Source organism: Lepidochelys kempii, chromosome 23 (assembly GCF_965140285.1).
Source record: "Lepidochelys kempii isolate rLepKem1 chromosome 23, rLepKem1.hap1, whole genome shotgun sequence".
Classification (NCBI taxonomy): Eukaryota; Metazoa; Chordata; order Testudines; family Cheloniidae; genus Lepidochelys; species Lepidochelys kempii.
In genome coordinates, this window is record NC_136402.1 from 787,644 (window position 1) to 808,633 (window position 20,990).

General features: G+C 62.5%; 3 protein-coding genes across 6 annotated transcripts in view; all 3 read right to left on the minus strand.

Annotated features, from left to right (window-relative positions):
* The window catches only part of DHX34 (DExH-box helicase 34), a 28,182-nt gene extending 15,086 nt beyond the window's left edge, over positions 1-13,096 (minus strand). Inside the window, exon 1 of one of the 4 annotated variants that reach the window (XM_073321891.2) lies at positions 13,035-13,096. The gene's annotated coding sequence lies outside the window, so the exon portion shown is untranslated. Of the gene's footprint in view, positions 1-3,417; positions 4,148-5,829; positions 6,015-13,034 lie in introns of those variants that run through there. The other 3 variants (XM_078850337.1, XM_078850338.1, XM_078850336.1) reach the window with 3 other exon arrangements.
* On the minus strand, positions 6,018-7,070 carry LOC140902361 (C5a anaphylatoxin chemotactic receptor 1-like). The gene has a single exon (XM_078850347.1). The coding sequence runs from the start codon at positions 7,068-7,070 to the stop codon at positions 6,018-6,020; it is 1,053 nt and encodes a 350-aa protein (XP_078706473.1).
* C5AR1 (complement C5a receptor 1) lies at positions 10,655-18,848 on the minus strand. The gene is given in 3 exon segments (XM_073321893.2): positions 10,655-16,003; positions 18,109-18,184; positions 18,186-18,848. Coding segments are annotated over 3 exon segments (1,197 nt in total). The 5' UTR covers positions 18,210-18,848; the 3' UTR covers positions 10,655-14,906.
* Between the last annotated feature and the right edge of the window lie 2,142 nt (positions 18,849-20,990).

The window sequence follows — 20,990 nt, forward strand, 5'->3', positions numbered from 1 at the left end:
TGGCCCCCCGCACCCCCTGCTATCCCTCCCACAGACCCCCCCATTCCCCTATCGGCCCCCACGCACCCCCTGCTATCCCTCCCACAGACCCCCCCATTCCCCTATGGGCCACCCCAAACCCTCTGCTATCCCTCCCACAGACCCCCCCATTCCCCTATCGGCCCCCCGCACCCCCTGCTATCCCTCCCACAGACCCCCCCATTCCTCTATGGCCCCCCGCACCCCCTGCTATCCCTCCCACAGACCCCCCTCCAAACCTCTATGGGATCCCCCGCACCCCCTGCTATCCCTCCCACAGACCCCCCCATTCCCCTATGGCCCCCCTGAACCCTCTGCTATCCCTCCCACAGCCCCCCCTCCATTCCCCTATGGGCCCCCCCGCACCCCCTGCTATCCCTCCCACAGACCCCCCCTCCATTCCCCTATCGGCCCCCCCGCACCCGCTGCTATCCCTCCCACAGACCCCCCCTCCATTCCCCTATCGGCCCCCCCGCACCCCCTGCTATCCCTCCCACAGACCCCCCCTCCATTCCCCTATCGGCCCCCACGCACCCCCTGCTATCCCTCCCACAGACCCCCCCCATTCCCCTATGGCCCCCCGCACCCCCTGCTATCCCTCCCACAGACCCCCCCATTCCCCTATCGGCCCCCACGCACCCCCTGCTATCCCTCCCACAGACCCCCCCATTCCCCTATGGGCCCCCCTGCACCCCCTGCTATCCCTCCCACAGACCCCCCCATTCCCCTATCGGCCCCCACGCACCCCCTGCTATCCCTCCCACAGACCCCCCCCCATTCCCCTATGGGCCCCCACGCACCCCCTGCTATCCCTCCCACAGACCCCCCCATTCCCCTATCGGCCCCCACGCACCCCCTGCTATCCCTCCCACAGACCCCCCCATTCCCCTATGGGCCCCCCTGCACCCCCTGCTATCCCTCCCACAGACCCCCCCATTCCCCTATCGGCCCCCACGCACCCCCTGCTATCCCTCCCACAGACCCCCCCCATTCCCCTATGGCCCCCCCGCACCCCCTGCTATCCCTCCCACAGACCCCCCCATTCCTCTATCGGCCCCCCCGCACCCTCTGCTATCCCTCCCACAGACCCCCCCATTCCCCTATCGGCCCCCCCGCACCCCCTGCTATCCCTCCCACAGACCCCCCCATTCCCCTATCGGCCCCCCGCACCCCCTGCTATCCCTCCCACAGACACCCCCATTCCTCTATGGCCCCCCCGCACCCCCTGCTATCCCTCCCACAGACCCCCCCCCCCATTCCCCTATGGGCCCCCCCGCACCCCCTGCTATCCCTCCCACAGACCCCCGCTCCATTCCCCTATCGGCCCCCCCGCAGCCCCTGCTATCCCTCCCACAGACCCCCCCCATTCCACTATGGCCCCCCGCACCCCCTGCTATCCCTCCCACAGACCCCCCCCCATTCCCCTATGGGCCCCCCGCACCCCCTGCTATCCCTCCCACAGACCCCCCCATTCCCCTATCGGCCCCCACGCACCCCCTGCTATCCCTCCCACAGACCCCCCCATTCCCCTATCGGCCCCCACGCACCCCCTGCTATCCCTCCCACAGACCCCCCCATTCCCCTATGGCCCCCCCGCACCCCCTGCTATCCCTCCCACAGACCCCCCCATTCCCCTATCGGCCCCCACGCACCCCCTGCTATCCCTCCCACAGACCCCCCCATTCCCCTATCGGCCCCCCGCACCCCCTGCTATCCCTCCCACAGACCCCCCCCATTCCCCTATGGCCCCCCGCACCCCCTGCTATCCCTCCCACAGACCCCCCCATTCCCCTATCGGCCCCCCGCACCCCCTGCTATCCCTCCCACAGACCCCCCCATTCCCCTATCGGCCCCCACGCACCCCCTGCTATCCCTCCCACAGACCCCCCCATTCCCCTATCGGCCCCCCGCACCCCCTGCTATCCCTCCCACAGACCCCCCCCATTCCCCTATCGGCCCCCCGCACCCCCTGCTATCCCTCCCACAGACCCCCCCATTCCCCTATGGGCCCCCCCGCACCCCCTGCTATCCCTCCCACAGACCCCCCCTCCATTCCCCTATCGGCCCCCCCGCACCCTCTGCTATCCCTCCCACAGACCCCCCCATTCCCCTATGGCCCCCACGCACCCCCTGCTATCCCTCCCACAGACCCCCCCATTCCTCTATGGCCCCCACGCACCCCCTGCTATCCCTCCCACAGACCCCCCCATTCCCCTATGGCCCCCACGCACCCCCTGCTATCCCTCCCACAGACCCCCCCATTCCCCTATGGGCCCCCCGCACCCCCTGCTATCCCTCCCACAGACCCCCCCATTCCTCTATGGCCCCCCGCACCCCCTGCTATCCCTCCCACAGACCCCCCCATTCCCCTATGGCCCCCCCGCACCCCCTGCTATCCCTCCCACAGACCCCCCCATTCCTCTATGGCCCCCCGCACCCCCTGCTATCCCTCCCACAGACCCCCCCCATTCCCCTATGGCCCCCCGCACCCCCTGCTATCCCTCCCACAGACCCCCCCATTCCCCTATCGGCCCCCCGCACCCCCTGCTATCCCTCCCACAGACACCCCCATTCCTCTATGGCCCCCCCGCACCCCCTGCTATCCCTCCCACAGACCCCCCCATTCCCCTATCAGCCCCCCGCACCCCTGCTATCCCTCCCACAGACCCCCCCATTCCCCTATCGGCCCCCCCGCACCCCCTGCTATCCCTCCCACAGACCCCCCCCATTCCCCTATGGCCCCCCGCACCCCCTGCTATCCCTCCCACAGACCCCCCCATTCCCCTATGGCCCCCACGCACCCCCTGCTATCCCTCCCACAGACCCCCCCCATTCCCCTATCGGCCCCCCGCACCCCCTGCTATCCCTCCCACAGACCCCCCCATTCCCCTATCGGCCCCCCCGCAGCCCCTGCTATCCCTCCCACAGACCCCCCCCATTCCCCTATGGCCCCCCCGCACCCCCTGCTATCCCTCCCACAGACCCCCCCATTCCCCTATCGGCCCCCCGCACCCCCTGCTATCCCTCCCACAGACCCCCCCCATTCCCCTATGGCCCCCCGCACCCCCTGCTATCCCTCCCACAGACCCCCCCCATTCCCCTATGGCCCCCCCGCACCCCCTGCTATCCCTCCCACAGACCCCCCCCCATTCCCCTATGGCCCCCCGCACCCCCTGCTATCCCTCCCACAGACCCCCCCATTCCCCTATCGGCCCCCCGCACCCCCTGCTATCCCTCCCACAGACCCCCCCATTCCCCTATGGCCCCCACGCACCCCCTGCTATCCCTCCCACAGACCCCCCCATTCCCCTATGGGCCCCCCGCACCCCCTGCTATCCCTCCCACAGACCCCCCCATTCCCCTATGGGCCCCGCACCCCGGCCCCGGCCCCGCTCTCACCGCTCGGGCCTCGCAGGCCGCAGCCGCCGGGAAGCGCCGCCTCCCGCAGCCGGGCCCGCCCCGCCCCGCGTCCCTCCGCGCCGCGCCTGGGGGATCTGCTCCCGGGGGGCTCGGGGTCCCCCCTGCTGGGGCCGGTGCCCCCCCCCCCGCTGCATTGGGGGGCTGGGATCTGCTCCCGGGGGCCTCGGGGTCCCCCCCTGCTGGGGCCGGTGCCCCCCCCCCGCTGCATTGGGGGGCTGGGATCTGCTCCCGGGGGCCTCGGGGTCCCCCCTGCTGGGGCCGGTGCCCCCCCCCCGCTGCATTGGGGGGCTGGGATCTGCTCCCGGGGGCCTCGGGGTCCCCCCTGCTGGGGCCGGTGCCCCCCCCCCGCTGCATTGGGGGGCTGGGATCTGCTCCGGGGGGCCTCGGGGTCCCCCCTGCTGGGGCCGGTGCCCCCCCCCGCTGCATTGGGGGGCTGGGATCTGCTCCCGGGGGCCTCGGGGTCCCCCCTGCTGGGGCCGGTGCCCCCCCCCCCGCTGCATTGGGGGGCTGGGATCTGCTCCGGGGGGGCTCGGGGTCCCCCCCTGCTGGGGCCGGTGCCCCCCCCCCGCTGCATTGGGGGGCTGGGATCTGCTCCCGGGGGCCTCGGGGTCCCCCCTGCTGGGGCCGGTGCCCCCCCCCCGCTGCATTGGGGGGCTGGGATCTGCTCCCGGGGGCCTCGGGGTCCCCCCCTGCTGGGGCCGGTGCCCCCCCCCCCGCTGCATTGGGGGGCTGGATCTGCTCCCGGGGGCCTCGGGGTCCCCCCTGCTGGGGCCGGTGCCCCCCCCCCCGCTGCATTGGGGGGCTGGGATCTGCTCCCGGGGGCCTCGGGGTCCCCCCTGCTGGGGCCGGTGCCCCCCCCCCGGCTGCATTGGGGGGCTGGGATCTGCTCCCGGGGGCCTCGGGGTCCCCCCTGCTGGGGCCGGTGCCCCCCCCCCGCTGCATTGGGGGGCTGGGATCTGCTCCGGGGGGCCTCGGGGTCCCCCCTGCTGGGGCCGGTGCCCCCCCCCCGCTGCATTGGGGGGCTGGGATCTGCTCCCGGGGGCCTCGGGGTCCCCCCTGCTGGGGCCGGTGCCCCCCCCCCGCTGCATTGGGGGGCTGGGATCTGCTCCCGGGGGCCTCGGGGTCCCCCCTGCTGGGGCCGGTGCCCCCCCCCCCGCTGCATTGGGGGGCTGGGATCTGCTCCCGGGGGCCTCGGGGTCCCCCCTGCTGGGGCCGGTGCCCCCCCCCGCTGCATTGGGGGGCTGGGATCTGCTCCCGGGGGCCTCGGGGTCCCCCCTGCTGGGGCCGGTGCCCCCCCCCGCTGCATTGGGGGGCTGGGATCTGCTCCGGGGGGCCTCGGGGTCCCCCCTGCTGGGGCCGGTGCCCCCCCCGCTGCATTGGGGGGCTGGGATCTGCTCCCGGGGGCCTCGGGGTCCCCCCCTGCTGGGGCCGGTGCCCCCCCCCGCTGCATTGGGGGGCTGGGATCTGCTCCCGGGGGCCTCGGGGTCCCCCCTGCTGGGGCCGGTGCCCCCCCCCCGCTGCATTGGGGGGCTGGGATCTGCTCCGGGGGGGCTCGGGGTCCCCCCTGCTGGGGCCGGTGCCCCCCCCCCGCTGCATTGGGGGGCTGGGATCTGCTCCCGCGGGGCTCGGGGTTCCCCATGCTGGGGCCGGTGCCCCCCCCCGCTGCATTGGGGGTCTGGGATCTGCTCCTGGGGGGCTCGGGTTCCCCCCTGCTGGGGCCGGTGCCCCCCCTGCTGCGTTGGGGGGCTGGGATCTGCTCCCGGGGGGCTCGGGGCCCCCCCCTGCTGGGGCCGGTGCCCCCCCCCGCTGCATTGGGGGGCTGGGATCTGCTCCCGGGGGTGCGGCTCGTACATGCTCCCCTGCACTGGGGGCCTGAGGGGCTCCGAGCAGGGGTTGGGACACGCTCCCCCTGTTACATTGGTGGGGAGGAATTCCCACCCCTCCCTGCAGGGGACCTGCGCGTCATCCCCCCGCCCATCAAGGCTGCAGGGCACAGAGCTGGGGGGAGGGGGCTGTAGGGTTCTGGGGGTCCCACTGCCCCCGGGCAGCTGGGTCTGGGACAGGGGCACCCTTCATCCGCCCTGCAGCTGAGCCCCCGGCTTTGCTTCCAGTCAGTCACACTCCCGCTGCGAGGCAAGGCTTGAGTTAGTGCTCTGCGGTGGCAGGGATCGGGCTGCAGGCTCCCACAAGCCAGCCAAAGAAGGGGGCAGGAGAGGGATCCCCACAAGGCTGTGATTTATGGGTGATCTCCATTGCAGTGGCACCCTACAGATGCAGAACAGAGAGACGGTCCCTGCCCCCAGAGCTTCCAGTCGGAGCAGTTCAGTGGTAATACGGAGCTAGCCCCTTTGCTGAGGGGCTGCAGGATGTTCGGGGGGCAGCAGATCTTACTGCTTCCTCCAGCCGATTCTTCAGAGACTCAGCTCCCCACAGCACCAGCCAGGCTAAGCGACCACGCAAGGCACAGATGAGGTACCCGCAAGGCACAGATGGACAGCAGCCAGGCTGCGAGCTTCTCTCCTCGTCAGTCCAGTCCCCTGCTCTCCTGGTCCCGCCCGAGCTGGGGGACCCCCATGGACCTAAACCATTGTCTCAGTGGCCTGCCCACTGCTCGTGGACGTGAACTGAGCCTGGACCTCACACTCTAGGTCTGCCCCCTCCTCCTGGAGGACGTCAGCCAGGAGGCTTTGCACCAGGCCCCGGAAGCCCTGGCCCATCCCCACATAGATGATGGGGTTGAGGCAGCTGTTGACGTAGGCCAGGCTGACGACGAGGGGCTGGGTGGCGTCTGCCAGCTTGTACAGACGGGCGTTGGGGGCGTGGGCGGCCAGGATCAGCCCCACCACGTGGTAGGGGAGCCAGCAGGCAAAGAAGCCGACAATCACAACCAGCACAACGACCGTGGGCCTGTGGCATTGGACCACACAGCTACCCTGGATGCGGGCCAGGACTAGGCCGTAGCAGGTGGCGATCACCACTAAGGGGACCAGGAAGCCGGCGGCGAAGCGGAAGGTAGCGACGGACACCTCGACGGCGGTCTGGTAACCAGACACGCGAGTGTACTCCAAGACACACATCTCTTTATCTGAGAACGCCTTGGGGTGCGTCGTCCGGAAGATGAAGGTTGGGAGGGTCATGAGCAGAGCCAGGAGCCAGGCTGCCCCGCTCAGGCCCCAGGCCAGTCGGGTCGTGCGGTGGTTCTGGCACCAGACAGGCCTGGTCACCAGGGCGCAGCGGTCCAGGCTGATGGCCGTCAGGAGCAGGACGCTGGCAAACATGTTCAGGATGGCAAGGGATGGGAGCAGCTTGCAGGCGAAGTCACCCAGCTCCCAGCGGTTGTCGCGGGCCACGGGCACGGCCAGGAAGGGCAGCGCCAGGCAGCAGAGGAGGTCGGCCACCGCCAGGTTGAGGAACCAGACGGTGTTCACCGTGCGTTTCATCCCGAAGCCCGTCACCCAGATGACAGCCGCGTTCCCCGGCACGCCCAGCAGGAAGACGAGGGAGTAGAGAACCAGAGAGGCCCACAGGACGGGGGTCAGCTGGAAAGGCAGCGGAGTCGGCAGGTCGAAGTCGGGCGCAGTGAAGTTACTGTACCAGTCAGAATAGTCACCATACAGCTCGGTGGCATTCATTCTGCACCAGGATCCGCGCCCTAAAAACCAAATTCGAGTTGAGTAAAATTCTCTCCCTTTTCTGCACTGAAATGGCACCGTCCCCCAGAGGCCTGGTGCTCGCTGCAGGAGCCAGCCAGACCTGGATGTATCGTCACATAGATCTGGAGGTCCCCTGTAGGCCCCGCAGCCCCTTCCCTTGCTGGTGTCCTGCTGCCAGCAGCTGAGCCAGAGGCTGGTCCCAAGCTTCGAGGAGCCATGAGAGCCCCACAAGGCCAAGTGCCTGATTTCACCAACAAGCCCCCAGCTCAGCAGTTCCAGGCCCCATGATTTCTCTGTGGGTTAGACAGACCCAGAGTTGCAGCCGGGACTCCTGCCCGCTGGATAACAGCCCCCCATGTACATGCCACAGCCACAAACCAGCCAGGGGGACCCTGCTGCAGAAGTCTCTGCCCACGGCCCAGTGGGTGAAGTAATGGGCCCCCCTTTCTGTGGCGCTCCAAGGGCTAATTCCTGCCACCATAGAATCATAGAATATCAGGGTTGGACGGGACCTCAGGAGGACATCTAGTCCAACCCCCTGCTCAAAGCAGGACCAATCCCCAACTAAACCATCCCAGCCAGGACTTTGTCAAGCCTGACCTTAAAAACCTCTAAAGAAGGAGATTCCACCCCCTCCCTAGGTAACCCATTCCAGTGCTTCACCACCCTCCTAGTGAAAAAGTTTTTCCTAATATCCAACCTAAACCTCCCCCACTGCAACTTGAGACCATTGCCCCTCGTTCTGTCATATGCTACCACTGAGAACAGTCTAGATCCATCTTCTTTGGAACCCCCTTTCAGGTAGTTGAAATCAGCTATCAAATCCCCCCTCATTCTTCTCTTCTGCAGACTAAACAATCCCAGTTCCCTCAACCTCCCCTCGTAAGTCATGTGTTCCAGTCCCCTAATCATTTTTGTTGCCCTCCGCTGGACTCTTTCCAATTTTTCCACATCCTTCTTGTAGTGTGGGGCCCAAAACTGGACACAGTACTCCAGATGAGGCCTCACCAATGTCGAATAGAGGGGAACGATCACGTCCCTCGATCTGCTCGCTATGCCCCTACTTATACATCCCAAAATGCCATTGGCCTTCTTGGCAACAAGGGCACACTGTTGACTCATATCCAGCTTCTCGTCCACTGTAACCCCTGGGTCCTTTTATGCAGAACTGCTGCCTAGCCATTCGGTCCCTAGTCTGTAGCGGTGCATGGGATTCTTCTGTCCTAAGTGCAGGACCCTGCACTTATCCTTGTTGAACCTCATCAGATTTCTTTTGGCCCAATCCTTTAATTTGTCTAGGGCCCTCTGTATCCTATCCCTGCCCTCCAGCATATCTACCTCTCCTCCCAGTTTAGTGTCATCTGCAAAGTTGCTGAGGGTGTGATCCACACCATCCTCCAGATCATTAATGAAGATATTGAACGTAACCGGCCCTGTTGAGCCCGACAATCTAGCCAGCTTTCTATCCACCTTATAGTCCATTCATCCAGCCCATACTTCTTTAACTTGCTGGCAAGAATACTGTGGGAGACCGCGTCAAAAGCTTTGCTAAAGTCAAGGAACAACACGTCCACTGCTTTCCCCACATCCACAGAGCCAGTTATCTCATCATAGAAGGCAATTAGATTAGTCAGGCATGACTTGCCCTTGGTGAATCCATGCTGACTCTTCCTGATCACTTTCCTCTCCTCTAAGTGCTTCAGAATTGATTCCTTGAGGACCTGCTCCATGATTTTTCCAGGGACTGAGGTGAGGCTGACTGGCCTGTAGTTCCCAGGATCCTCCTTCTTCCCTTTTTTAAAGATGGGCACCATGACCTCCTTGGGAGCTGCCTTGGCATGGGACAGGGTCCTGCTCTGACGTAACCCTGGCCTGCAGCTGTGGGGGAGTGACACCCCCCCATGACCGAGACAGTCACACTCCGTGCGCCCAGCTGAGACTGGGGCCCCATTGTGCCGAGGGCTGCACAGCGTGAGAGACAGGCTCTGCCCCAAAGAGCTGACAATGCAAACAGACGGAAGAGGGCTCGTTCTCCCCACATGGCAGCGGGGGGGCTGAGGACCGGAGAGATGGAGTTACTCACCCCAGGGCTCAGCGGGCGTCTGTGGCAGAGCTGTGAGTTGGAGGCAGATCTCCTGAGTCCCAGCCCAGTGCCTTCCCCAATGGCTCACCCTCCTCTGCTGAGGCTTCAGTGCCAAGCTGTCCCCACCCAGGTGTGGGCCGGCCGCTGCTGCGCTCCGTGGGTGGGAGTCGTCTCTGCTTCCCTGGCGCATAAAGGGAAAACTCAGCCCAGGCCACCGAAGGGTTAATAGGACACACACACACAAGCTGGCTCTGCGGTTGCGTTTGCATCTCACCAGAGTGTTGGGCAATGAGGCCTGGCTGCCGTGAGGAGGAAGCTCAGCAAAGCTGCAGAAGATGGGGAAGTTGGGAATTCTGCAGCGGCAGCAGAATCGGCTGGAGCCATGAGTGCGAGGGGCTGCGGGGGGCTCTGGCCAGAGCCAGGGGTGAGGGTGGCGTGATGGGAAATTCCAGCATCGGGGCTCTTCCCTGTATTTGCCAACGCAGTCTCGGCCCGGGGCTCCCTCTGTCAACGCCTCAGCCCCAGCAGGGAGGACGCGAGCACAGGCTGTCGGGGCTGGTGTAGAGAAGGTTACTCACTCAGCTGTCACACGTGTGAACAATGCATGTCGCACACACAGCCGCAGAAGGTGCCGTGGAGGATGCCAAGCTGCCAGCCGGACTCCGGCAGTGAATCCTTTATTAGCCCTTTCTATTCAGATTCTGTTTATGAAGCAGGGCCTACTGCGTGGACCCACACCGTCCCCAGCGGATGGCACAGAGGGAAGCAAACAAACTAGCGCCAGCCTTGGAGTCCCTCCCCCAGGGGAGCAGGGTGTGGGTCACTGCCGGCTGCTCCTCAGAGCAGGGCTGGCCAGGGGCCCTGTCAAAATGCACTGGTGAGAGACTCCCCACTCAGCGCCTGGCTGCTTTGCAGCGTCATAGCCGGGGCTGGAGTAGGAACTTCCCAGCATCCCACAGGGGAGCTGGGGCAGCTCCCACTCACACCGACCAAGAGCCCAGGTCCTCCAGAGAGAGGAGGGGGCATTAGCAGTGCTCACAAAGACCTGGCAAACTCACAACGCCCAGCATTGTGTGCATGGCCAGACTGGACCAGCCATGGGGTCCCTCTAGCCCAGTCTTCAATAGAGGCTATCGCCCACTGTTGCAGAGACGGTGATGGGATAACCTGCCCCTGGAGAATGTGCCCTCCAACCCGCCCCTGCCCAGTGAGGGGTCAGCTCCAGCCCCAAAGCAGGGGGACTGATAGCCCTCGACAGAGCGGAGATGGGGGCTGTCATAAATATAAAGGGAAGGGTAAGCACCTTTAAAATCCCTCCTGGCCAGAGGAAAAACCCTTTCACCTGTAAAGGGTTAAGAAGCTAGGATGACCTTGCTGGCACCTGACCACAATGACCAATGAGGAGACAAGATACTTTCAAAAGCTGGGGGGGGGGAACAAAGGGTCTGGGTCTGTCTGTGTGATGCTTTTGCCAGGGACAGAACAGGAATGGAGTCTTAGAACTTAGTAAGTAATCTAGCTAGAGATGTGAGAGATTCTGATTTCTTTAAATGGCTGAGGAAATAAGCTGTGCTGAATGGAATGGATATTCCATCTGTGTGTCTTTTTGTAACTTAAGGTTTTGCCTAGAGGGATTCTCTGTGTTTTGAATCTGATTACCCTGTAAGGTATTTACCATCCTGATTTTACAGAGGTGATTCTTTTTACTTCTATTAAAATTCTTCTTTTCAGAACCTGATTGCTTTTTCATTGTTCTTAAGATCCAAGGGTTTGGGTCTGTGTTCACCTATGCAGGTTGGTGAGGATTTTTACCAAACCTTCCCCAGGAAGTGGGGTGCAAGGGTTGGGAGGATTTGGGGGGAAAGGCGTTTCCAAACAACTCTTTCCCTGTAACCAGTTAAATGTTTGGTGGTGGCAGCGAAAGTCCAAGGGCAAAGGGTAAAATAGTTTGTACCCTGGGGAAGTTTTAACCTAAGCTGGTAAGAATAAGCTTAGGAGGTTTTCATGCAGGTCCCCACATCTGTACCCTAGAGTTCAGAGTGGGGAAGGAACCTTGACAGGGGCCACTTCCCGAGAGGCTGGTGTGCTAAGAACTCCACCCAGAACCTCTGCAACAGCCCGCAGCTGCTTGCATAAGCCCCGGCATTTCTACATTTTTACAGCTCCTCCCACCCTCCCCACAGCTGGGATGGCTGGCTCCCTGGGCAGGGGGGCAGGGGCCAATTGCTTCATCAGCTGCCAGTTTGCTTAGGGCAGCAAGAACATTCCCCAGCTGTCCTGTGACCAGCCTCCAAATAAACACCGGAAACGAGAACTGCAGTCAGCGCCTTGCTACTGCCCTGCGGGGTGGGAGAGAGGCCTGGACTCAACTGCCAAACTGCGTCCCCCCCATAGGATCCTGCTGGCCCCAGGGTCACGTGTGTAACCAAACCCGCCACCTTTCAGCTGGGCTCTGGATTTGTTAGCGGTGTGGGCAGGGGCTCTCCTTTGCAGCCCCTAAAACAAGGAGGGGCCCAGGCTGGGATTGGGGCCTTTAGGTGCAACCATAACACACAGACTCACGGGGGATGTTTCTGCTTGCACCCTGCCGGCCAGCGTGTGCTGTCCCTGAGAACAGCGAGGTCTTTGTGCTGGTGCGGCCCCTGCCGCTCCCCGCTACCTTCGCTTGTGGCACATCCAAAAGCAGGCCCCTAGCGCCCAGCGGCTGGGCTCCTTGGGTCGTGGCCCCCCTGCACCGGCCCAGATCTGACCGCAGGCTCGGAGTCCTGGGGCCAGGGAATGCCATGCTCTGTGCCCACTGGGAAGCGCCTGGCTCAGTGCGAGACGCTGTGAAAATAGCAGTCATCAAAGTTTCACCCCCAGCCGTTTGCGCTTTAGGGCCACAGATTGAGGCAGAGGGGGCCTTTAGGGCCACCCCCAGCTCATCGGACCATTGACCCCACCAGGCAACCAGCCTGCGGCTCCTTTCAGACACCTGCTTTCATGGCCATGCCCCCGCCCCATGGCACCGCACGCAGCTGTCCCTAGCTACGTCCCACCGCAGCTGCCCAGAGCTGCTGAGCTCAGCTATGAACAGGGTTCTGCTTCTCAGTTTTTAACCCATAAGCAGCTGTCCAACATCCCAATGCCAACTCAAACGCAGTGACAAAGAGGCACATTTATTCATCGCACAGGGGAGTGGTTCCTCGGGTCTCCTGGGAGCAGCACCGCGTGCTGGGAGGGCGGGATTCCTAAGGTGTATGCACGGGTCTGCGTAGGCCCTGCTGGCGGGGACCCTGGCAAAGAGAGAACCCCGGACAGTGTGCGTGGAACCAGCGCCCTGAAACGCCCAGCCTTGTGGACAGCTCCATGAACCGCTAACCCCCCCCCCCCCCGCCAACGCTCCCTTCAGGGTGTGGCAGCCCCATTCTCAGCCCCTCGGGTGCCTTGCCCCTGGGCCGAGGTCCCCCTGCCCCGGCAGATAAACAGGTGGCTTCATGCCCACCCCACCCCCAGGCCCCGCACACTCATCGTCAAGGAGAGACCCGGCAGCAGCCACGTCTGTGTTTATGGCAAACCTGGACATACGCCCAGGAACACATTGGTGCCGAGCCAGCAGGCAGTGCAGGGGCCTCGCCCGGGTAACTGGCAGCACAGCCCCGTACAGTCTCACGGAGGAAGGCGTAGAGCCAAGGATCAAGCCACAGAGCCACCTGTTGATCGGCCGGGGCAGGGGGACCTCAGCCCAGGGGCGAGGGGGAGCCACTGGGCCGGGGCTGCCAAGCCCTGACGGAGCAATGCACAATCACACGGGGCCGGAGGGAGCGTCACGGTGAGGCCTCCTGGGGGGTTCTGGGCCCACGGATCAGGGCAGGACTCACTCTGCCTCAGTCTCCCATCTCTGCCCAGCCAGTCCCAGCTGCTCCAGAGGCCGGTGTTCAGGAGGGACGAGAGTCGAGGGGTGGCGGAGCTGGAGCCATGCCCTGACAAGAAATGGCTGCTGTCCGTGGACGTTGCGGGATGAAGCTATTGGTTCAGCTCAGCCGGTGTCTGGCCACACAATAAAGCAGGAAGGAGGCAGGACAGCTCAAGATAAGCCACTGCTCAGCAAACGCCCGAGTGCTGGTAGGAGATAGCGCCAGGCCAGCCCAAGGCCTGGGCACACCGGCAAGCAAAGGGGCTCGAGCAGTTTGTAACTAGCATCTCCTTGGGGGGGGGCTGTTTGGGGGGCCAGGGTGACATGCAGGAGCCGCTGGGGCAACTGATGACGCCGGCCCTGTCTAGATCCCCATCACAGAGTGGATTTAGGTACGAAAAAAATGGTCGCAGACTGTGTTTTTAAAACCCTCCCCCCCCCATGCTTTGTTCCCATTGTTAAAACAAACAATACCTTGGCTTGCTGGGCACAGGCTCCCAAAGGGAAGCCCCAGAGGACTCTCTCAGACCCTCTGGGTCAGCACGGCTGCTACACAGGGTGCTGTGCCCCACGCCTGGCGTGGCAGAGGTGCACGCAGCCCTGTAACCTCAACAACTTGCCCCCTTGTCGGGGCTGGCTCGGGCCCTGTAGCAGGAGGGCAGTGAATTCCTGCCAGTCATCCTCCCCCACGACACAAAACCCAAACCACCACCATTTCCAGGACGGTGCCCCTGTGGGATGCTGGGCGGGGGGGGCAGCGGTTGGCTCCAAAAACCCAACCCCAAAATCCCAGCACTAAAACGGGGAAGTTACAGAAAATTCGGAGCCTCTGGCAACAGGGGTGGGAAGCTAGAAACTCTCCGGTAATCTTCCCCCAGTGGATGCTGCTTGCAGCAGCCTTGCACAGGGGCTGCTTGCATGGATGCACATGGGCACCTGGCTCTCAGGTGCTCAGTTGCACCCCTGCACCGTGCGTGCCCAGACGCTGCCCCATTCTGACCTGTGCGTCACACCCAGGGCTGGTGCCGACGCCTGCATGAGGGGCAGGGAGAGTCACGCCCTGCAGCTCTGGGTCTCTGTAAGCCCAGCGCTAGGGAGGGTGGGTCTCTGTCGCCCTCTCATGGTTGATTTGCATAAGAGGGTAACAGGCTACTACTGCTGCCCGGCAGAGGCGTTACCTCCGTAGCTTGGGAGAGGAGGGCCCAGGCTGAGGGCTCCTGCCTGGGACAGCCGCAGAGCTGAGGGTGAGGCTCCGTGCGCCACGTCTCTATAGTTAGCCTCCTGGAGGCAGGATCTCCCTCGGAGGACCCCAGCCATAGAGGAGACCCCACGGCATGGAGGTCTCCAACCACAGAGAGGACCCTAGCCAGAGAGGAGACCCACCCAGCATGTGGCCTGTAGCCATGGAGATCTGGTTGTAGAGCGCTCCAGCCACGTCTCTCTGGCAGAGGGATTGCTGGGGGTGGCGCCAGACTGGGGGGAAGGGATGGAGGAGAAATTTGGGGCAGGGGGACATGGGGCACTGCAGATTGGGGGGAATCAAGGCAGGAGCTGGAAGGAGTGTGAGGCTCCAAAGGGTTGGATGATGGGGAAATAGGAGAATGAGGGCATGAATATTCAGATATGCAAATATAGAGGAGGCACCATGCATTAAATCACCGTCTGCCCCGCCCCACAGCCTGCAGGGGCCTGGGGCACGCGAGGGGCGGTGGCCACACGGCTGTGTGCCCTACACGGACCCCCCAGGGTAACGACAGCGAGCAAAGGGGAGGCAGCTGTCGCCTGCCATGTCACAAGCCCGGCCTGCGGTGGGGCTGCTGAGGGCCCGTTCCCCAGCTCAAACCCCGATGCTCCGGTCCTCCATTGTGGACTTGGTCTCCAGCGTGGATCTGGTCTTCCTCCTGCTGTCAGCCACGGAGTGGAGTGAATCCTCGCTCAGCACGTTGCGGAGGATGGACTTCAGTGAGCGCTGGAACCGGTCTTTGAAGTCCTGGCCCATGATGACGTAGATGACGGGGTTGAGGCAGCTGTTGACGTAGGCCAGGCCCACAATCAGGGGGTCGGACTCAAAGGCGCCTTTGAACAGGCTCGTGCTGGGCTTGTGGGCGGCCAAGATCAGCCCCACCACGTGGTAGGGGAGCCAGCACACGAAGAAGCCGATGATCACCACAAGAACGACCTTAATGGTCTTGCGCGAGTGGGTGAAACGGCTCCTGTGGACACGGGCCAGGACCAGGCCGTAGCAGGTGGCGATCACCACGAAGGGGACCAGGAAGCCGGCGGCGAAGCGGAAGGTAGCGACGGTCACCTCGACGGCGGTCTGGTAACCGGACACGCGAGTGTACTCCAAGACACACATCACTTTGTCTGAGAACGCCTTGGCGTGCGTCGTCCGGAAGATGAAGGTTGGGAGGGTCATGAGCAGAGCCAGGAGCCAGGCTGCCCCGCTCAGGCCCCAGGCCAGTCGGGTCGTGCGGTGGTTCTGGCACCAGACAGGCCTGGTCACCAGGGCGCAGCGGTCCAGGCTGATGGCCGTCAGGAGCAGGACGCTGGCAAACATGTTCAGGATGGCGAGGGATGGGAGCAGCTTGCAGGCGAAGTCACCCAGCTCCCAGCGGTTGTCGCGGGCCACGGGCACGGCCAGGAAGGGCAGCGCCAGGCAGCAGAGGAGGTCGGCCACCGCCAGGTTGAGGAACCAGACGGTGTTCACCGTGCGTTTCATCCCGAAGCCCGTCACCCAGATGACAGCCGCGTTCCCCGGCACGCCCAGCAGGAAGACGAGGGAGTAGAGAACCAGAGAGGCCCACAGGACGGGGGTCAGCTGGAAAGGCAGCGGAGTCGGCAGGTCGAAGTCGGGCGCAGTGAAGTTACTGTTCCAGTCAGGATAGTCAACATACAGCTCGGTGGCATTCATTCTGCACCAGGCTCTGTATCCTGTAAACAAACAATAAAATACAAAGGCTAGTCACTTCCTGCTACTCTGCAGGAATGGCACTGTAACCACAGAGTTTTATGAAAACACAGATCCAGATTGGCCTGTGGAACTCACCGACATTTGATCTCTGTGAGGCCAGGAGCTTAGCAGGATTTTTAAAAAAGAATTGAACATTTGTACTCACGAGACCACCTGGCGTCCCGCTGGGAAGGACTCAGGAAGTGTGGCCAGGATCTATACTGACTGAGAGGTGTTGGGGGGGGACGACCTTTCCCTGCGGACAGGCTGCTCCAGAGCTACAAGGAGTTTTACACCTTTCTCTGAGTGAGATAGTGCTGGGCACTGTCACAGACGGGATACCATGCTAGGCAGGCCCTGGCCTCATCCACACTGGGAGGGAAAATCGATGTTTCCCACCAGTCTCATTGCAGGGGAGCATGCAGCCCAGCCCGCGGCTTAACGGCCATGAATTATTAGGGTTCATCCCCCATCCCTGTCCTTAACCCCTCCCCGAAAAAACCCTGCCCTTGAGAATGTTCCTGGTTTTAAACCAACCCCCACCCCCGCTAGCAGCCCCCTGGTCTTGGGAACGCCTCAAGCCCCCAAACTGCAGGGAAGCGGGTGGAAACGGGGCTCGGAGCAGCTGGAATCACTCACAGGTTTGTTTTTAATTTTAATCTGCAGGAATTAGCATGTGTGAATTTGGTGCTGGATAAAGTGAATCTGCTGCCTAGGTGCTACCAGGATGGCTTCCCCCAAGCACTGTCCCCGGGGCCCTGCCGGCTGCACCCCCTCCAGGATGAGATGGGATCCAAGCCCCACCACCCACCCAGGCATTGGTTGCGCTGGCAATGTGCCCCGATCCCAGTTCCTGCCCCGCTGCACACCCCTTGCCTAGACAGGCTACGCCATTGTTTGCACTGGTCCGGCTGAACGCTGCTTGGAAAGCAAATCACAGCATACAGCAGTGTTTGCACGGGGGTAGCTGGGACCCCCAGAGCAGACAAGACCTCAGTCCTTGGCCTCTCTGCTCTGCCTAGCCCCCAGGGGCCCAGGTGGCACCAATGGGTAGATGGGCGCCTGCCCTCTTGGGAGCTGGGCTGAGACCCCCAGTGCCTTTTGCACAGGCCAGCGAATGGCCATTGGAGGCTAATGACTCTTCAGTGAGGAGCCAGTTGCCCAATGTCACTTCCTTTCTGTGATGAAACAGCAAGGCCATGCCGTTGGGGCAGGTAGGAAAAAACAACCGTTATTTATAAAGCACTCTCTCTGGGTGCGGGCCCTGATCCGGGGGCTTGGGCAGCAATGCCTACAGGAGTGGGCCCTCAGTGAAAACCCCCGTCTGAGTGGTGCAGGTCACTGCGCTGCAGTCAGGAGACGGGCCCCACACGGGTAGCAGCAAGTGCCTGAGCTCGGCATCTCCCCTGCTTTAGGCTGGCGACAGGAATAATGTGATCGCGCAACAGCACAACCTCAGATTCACGGATTCGCTCCCCAGCTCTGGGAGGGGAGCGGGAGCTATTGGTTACCCAGGGGCTGATGGGAGCCAGGACTCCTGGGCTCTATTCCCAGCTCTGGAAGGGGCGTGGGGGCTAGTGGGTCAGAGCAGGGGGCTGGGAGCCAGGACTCCTGGGTTCTATCCCCCCCCAGCTCTGGGAGGGCAGTGGAGTCTAGTGGCCAGAGCAGGTGACTGCGTGTCAGCATGTACAGTTCTCACAGAGCTAAACGTGCAGAAATGGGGCTCTTTAGCCCAAGGCAGACAGCAGCTCCGATGCAGCAGAGTTTCAAGCCACAGAGCAATCCAGTTTCGCAAACACAGAAGCAGAACCAGAACCAAATCCCTGGTGCAGGGGAAAATCTCAAGCCTGGTCCACAAAGGGAAGTGTGACCAGTTCCACCAACTGTGTTAGGCTGGGGTAAGCCGCCAAGGGGGCACTGAGGTATCCAAGGGGCTTCTTCTGGTTAGCGCCAACTCCTCCCCAGGCAACCTCAACTACCCTGAAAAGTGGCTGCCCTGATGCGGAATACGTGTGTCTACACAGGAGTGACACCAGTATAACCGCACCACTTTACATTCATACCTCAGTCATACCAAAAACCTCACCTGTGCAGAGGCAGCTCAAGACTTGTTGTGCTGCAGCGACGAATAATGGTTGCCCATTAGAGAAGAGAAGACGTGGGTGCCAGGAATTGAGCTGCCAGCATCAAACCGAACAGGCTTGCCACACCATGGACAAACCCCGAGACCGTCCCAACAACTCACAGGCTGGCCCAGCCTATCGAAAGCTCCTACCCCAAATGCAGCCACCGGGACAGGCAAACCCTGACCTGGGACACGGCTGGTCCGGGAGCAAGCGCTGCTGCTGCGGGGCGATTTGCGGGCAGACTATCAGAGCAAGCCCAAGGGACCGGGGGGAAAAAGCAAATGATCTAGGAGTGCCAGCCCAGAGCCCGCACTTAAGGTGGGTGGCACTGCCTCACCTGGATTCTGATAGACACCCTCCTTTGATCAGGCCACTTTCAGCAACGCCCTGAGCGGCTTAACAAGCTTTGAGGCCCAAACCAGCCTAACCACAGCAACTTGTGCCTGTCTGAGATAATGACAATGCCAGAGCGGCTGGACAGAAGCCGCCCGCAAAGTGCAGGCTGGAAGACACCGACATTTGCCCCATGGGCTCGGCTGTTCCTGGCTGGAAAGCCCCCCATGCCCCTGAGAAGAGATGGCTCCGGGCCCGCGGCACAGAGCTAAGCAAGCACTCACCCCGTGTGCCCAGACCCCACGGGCTGCGTCCGGGCTGCAGGCGATTTTCCCAAGTGCCGACAGGCAGCGAACGCTGAGGTTTTATAATCGCAAACAGGAAGCTCCAGGGCTCTGCAGGCAAATTGCCTAGTTCAGCCCTTAGGAGCAGGGAGAGGGGTCAGAGATGGGGTGGCAGCCCAGAAAGGAACCTGGCTGTGGTGGAGGCTTCCACCCCCATTCCTGGAGCTCTGGGTTCGATTCCTGGTGCTGCCACCCACACCTAAACCATTCTGGGCCTCACTAGGGCCCTGTTCTCCATCCCCCACCATGTCATGCAGGTGTTTACACCCGTGAAACGCCCCCCGGGTCAGAACAGCTACACTCTGCCGTGGGGTAAATGACAGTGCAAGTTACACTCTCAGCTCCCCGCCTGACACACACCTGCTCAGGACGGGGGCGATGATGGCAGAGGGACCCTGCGCAGACAGACGAGTCGGACACAGGAGATCTCAAAGGGGCTGTCTGGAACCAAATTGCATCCTGGGGAGATTAACTCACCCAGCCAAGCGGGTAAGGTTTTGGCTCACATGAGCCTTCCGCCCCGGCGTCTCAGAGCCACTGAGGCATGGCGGGACACCTGTCTGCTGCCAGCAGCCATGTCGCTGCAGACAGTGTGGGCAGCTGGGGCCAGCCTGGGGCCGGAGAGAGTCTCCCCTTGCAAAAACCTCATCTCAACCTGCTTCCTGCTGCAGCGCTAGGGAGGGCATAGTGCCCCGCACTCTCGCCCAGCTGTGAGCTCCTTGCCATGGGGCCTCCCAGCTGTCTGCACCTTGGGCGCTATCCACAGAACCCAAGCCCCACTGATGCATTTCGGCCCTGCCCTGAGGGACCCTCTGGGGGGGACTCCAGCCCAGGCCCATTCAGATGTCTCCTCTGCTGAGGCTGCCGCAATGGGGGGTAGCTACAGGAGGGTGGGTAGGAACCAGCCCTACCTCCATCTCCTTCTACCCAGGAGAGAAGGAAGCAGAGGGACCCCTCAGACTGTAGCCCCCTCCCAGAGCTGGGGCAGGAACACAGGACTCCTCTGGGGTAGCTACCTGCAGCCCTCCCAGCTGAGAGGCCTTTGCTAGCTGCAGGGGGCGGGGCAGGGGCCCACTTCAGGCCTAATTCTGCCTCTGCGTTCCTACCTCAGAAACTCCACAATTGCACCTGTGTGAGTGAAAACGGGCACCTGGGCCGTCTCTTCATTAGCCACCGGGGGTCCCACCTCCCCTCCCCCACACTGGGACCCAGGACTCCAGGGTCCTAGCCCCAGAGCTAGGCAGAGGAGCTAATGGTTTAGAGCGGCAGGGGCTAGTGGTCAGAGCAACAGGGCTCCTGGGTTCTGTTCTCTGCGGCTCTGCACCCTGATGGAGCCCCATTTTCCGCCGGCTGGGTTGTCCTAGCTGGCCGTGCCCCCGGATGGCCATGCCACTCTCCAGCTCAGCACAGTGGCTGTGGGAAATGCTGCATGGGGGACACACCCCAGCTGTGGCACGAGGATGCAGGGGGGAGCAGACAGAATCTCACCCCTAAACCCTTTGAATATGTCCTGTGGAGGAGCTGCTGCCCACGAAGTGCAGGCTGGAAGACACCAGCATTTGCCCCATGGGCTCGGCTGTTCCCCGCTGGAAGGCCCCACCACGCCCCCGAGAAGAGATGGCTCCGGGCCCGCAGTGGAGAGCTAAAGAATGAAGTTGTTTTTTCCATATTGTAACTAAAACTCCATTTTGAAATGCTTAGTCCATTTTGCAAAACCTGCTGTAACCTTATTAGCTTAGTTCAGATGTGTGACTGAGGGATGCATGGATAATGGAATCAACCTCCAGCCACAGCCTGTCCTGATCAGGTGAAGTGCAAACACCAACGGCTGAAGATGCAGACAACAGCCCTTACAAAGTGAGAAGAGCATCAGAGGGGTAGCATGTTAGTCTGGATCTGTAAAAGCAGCAAAGAGTCTTTTTTCAGAGTAGCAGCCGTGTTAGTCTGTATCCGCAAAAAGAAAAGGAGGACTTGTGGCACCTTAGAGACTAACCCATTTATTTGAGCATGAGCTTTCGTGAGCTACAGCTCACTTCATCGCATACATTCATTGGAAAATACAGTGGGGAGATTTATATACACAGAGAACATGAAACAATGGGTGTTACCATACAGACTGTAAGGAGAGTGATCAGGTAAGGTGAGCTATTACCAGCAGGAGAGTG

What these genes read in the sequence shown, in the direction of transcription:
- LOC140902361 (XM_078850347.1), bottom strand. Translation starts at nt 7,070, where the DNA reads ATGAATGCCACCGAGCTGTATGGTGACTATTCTGACTGGTACAGTAAC.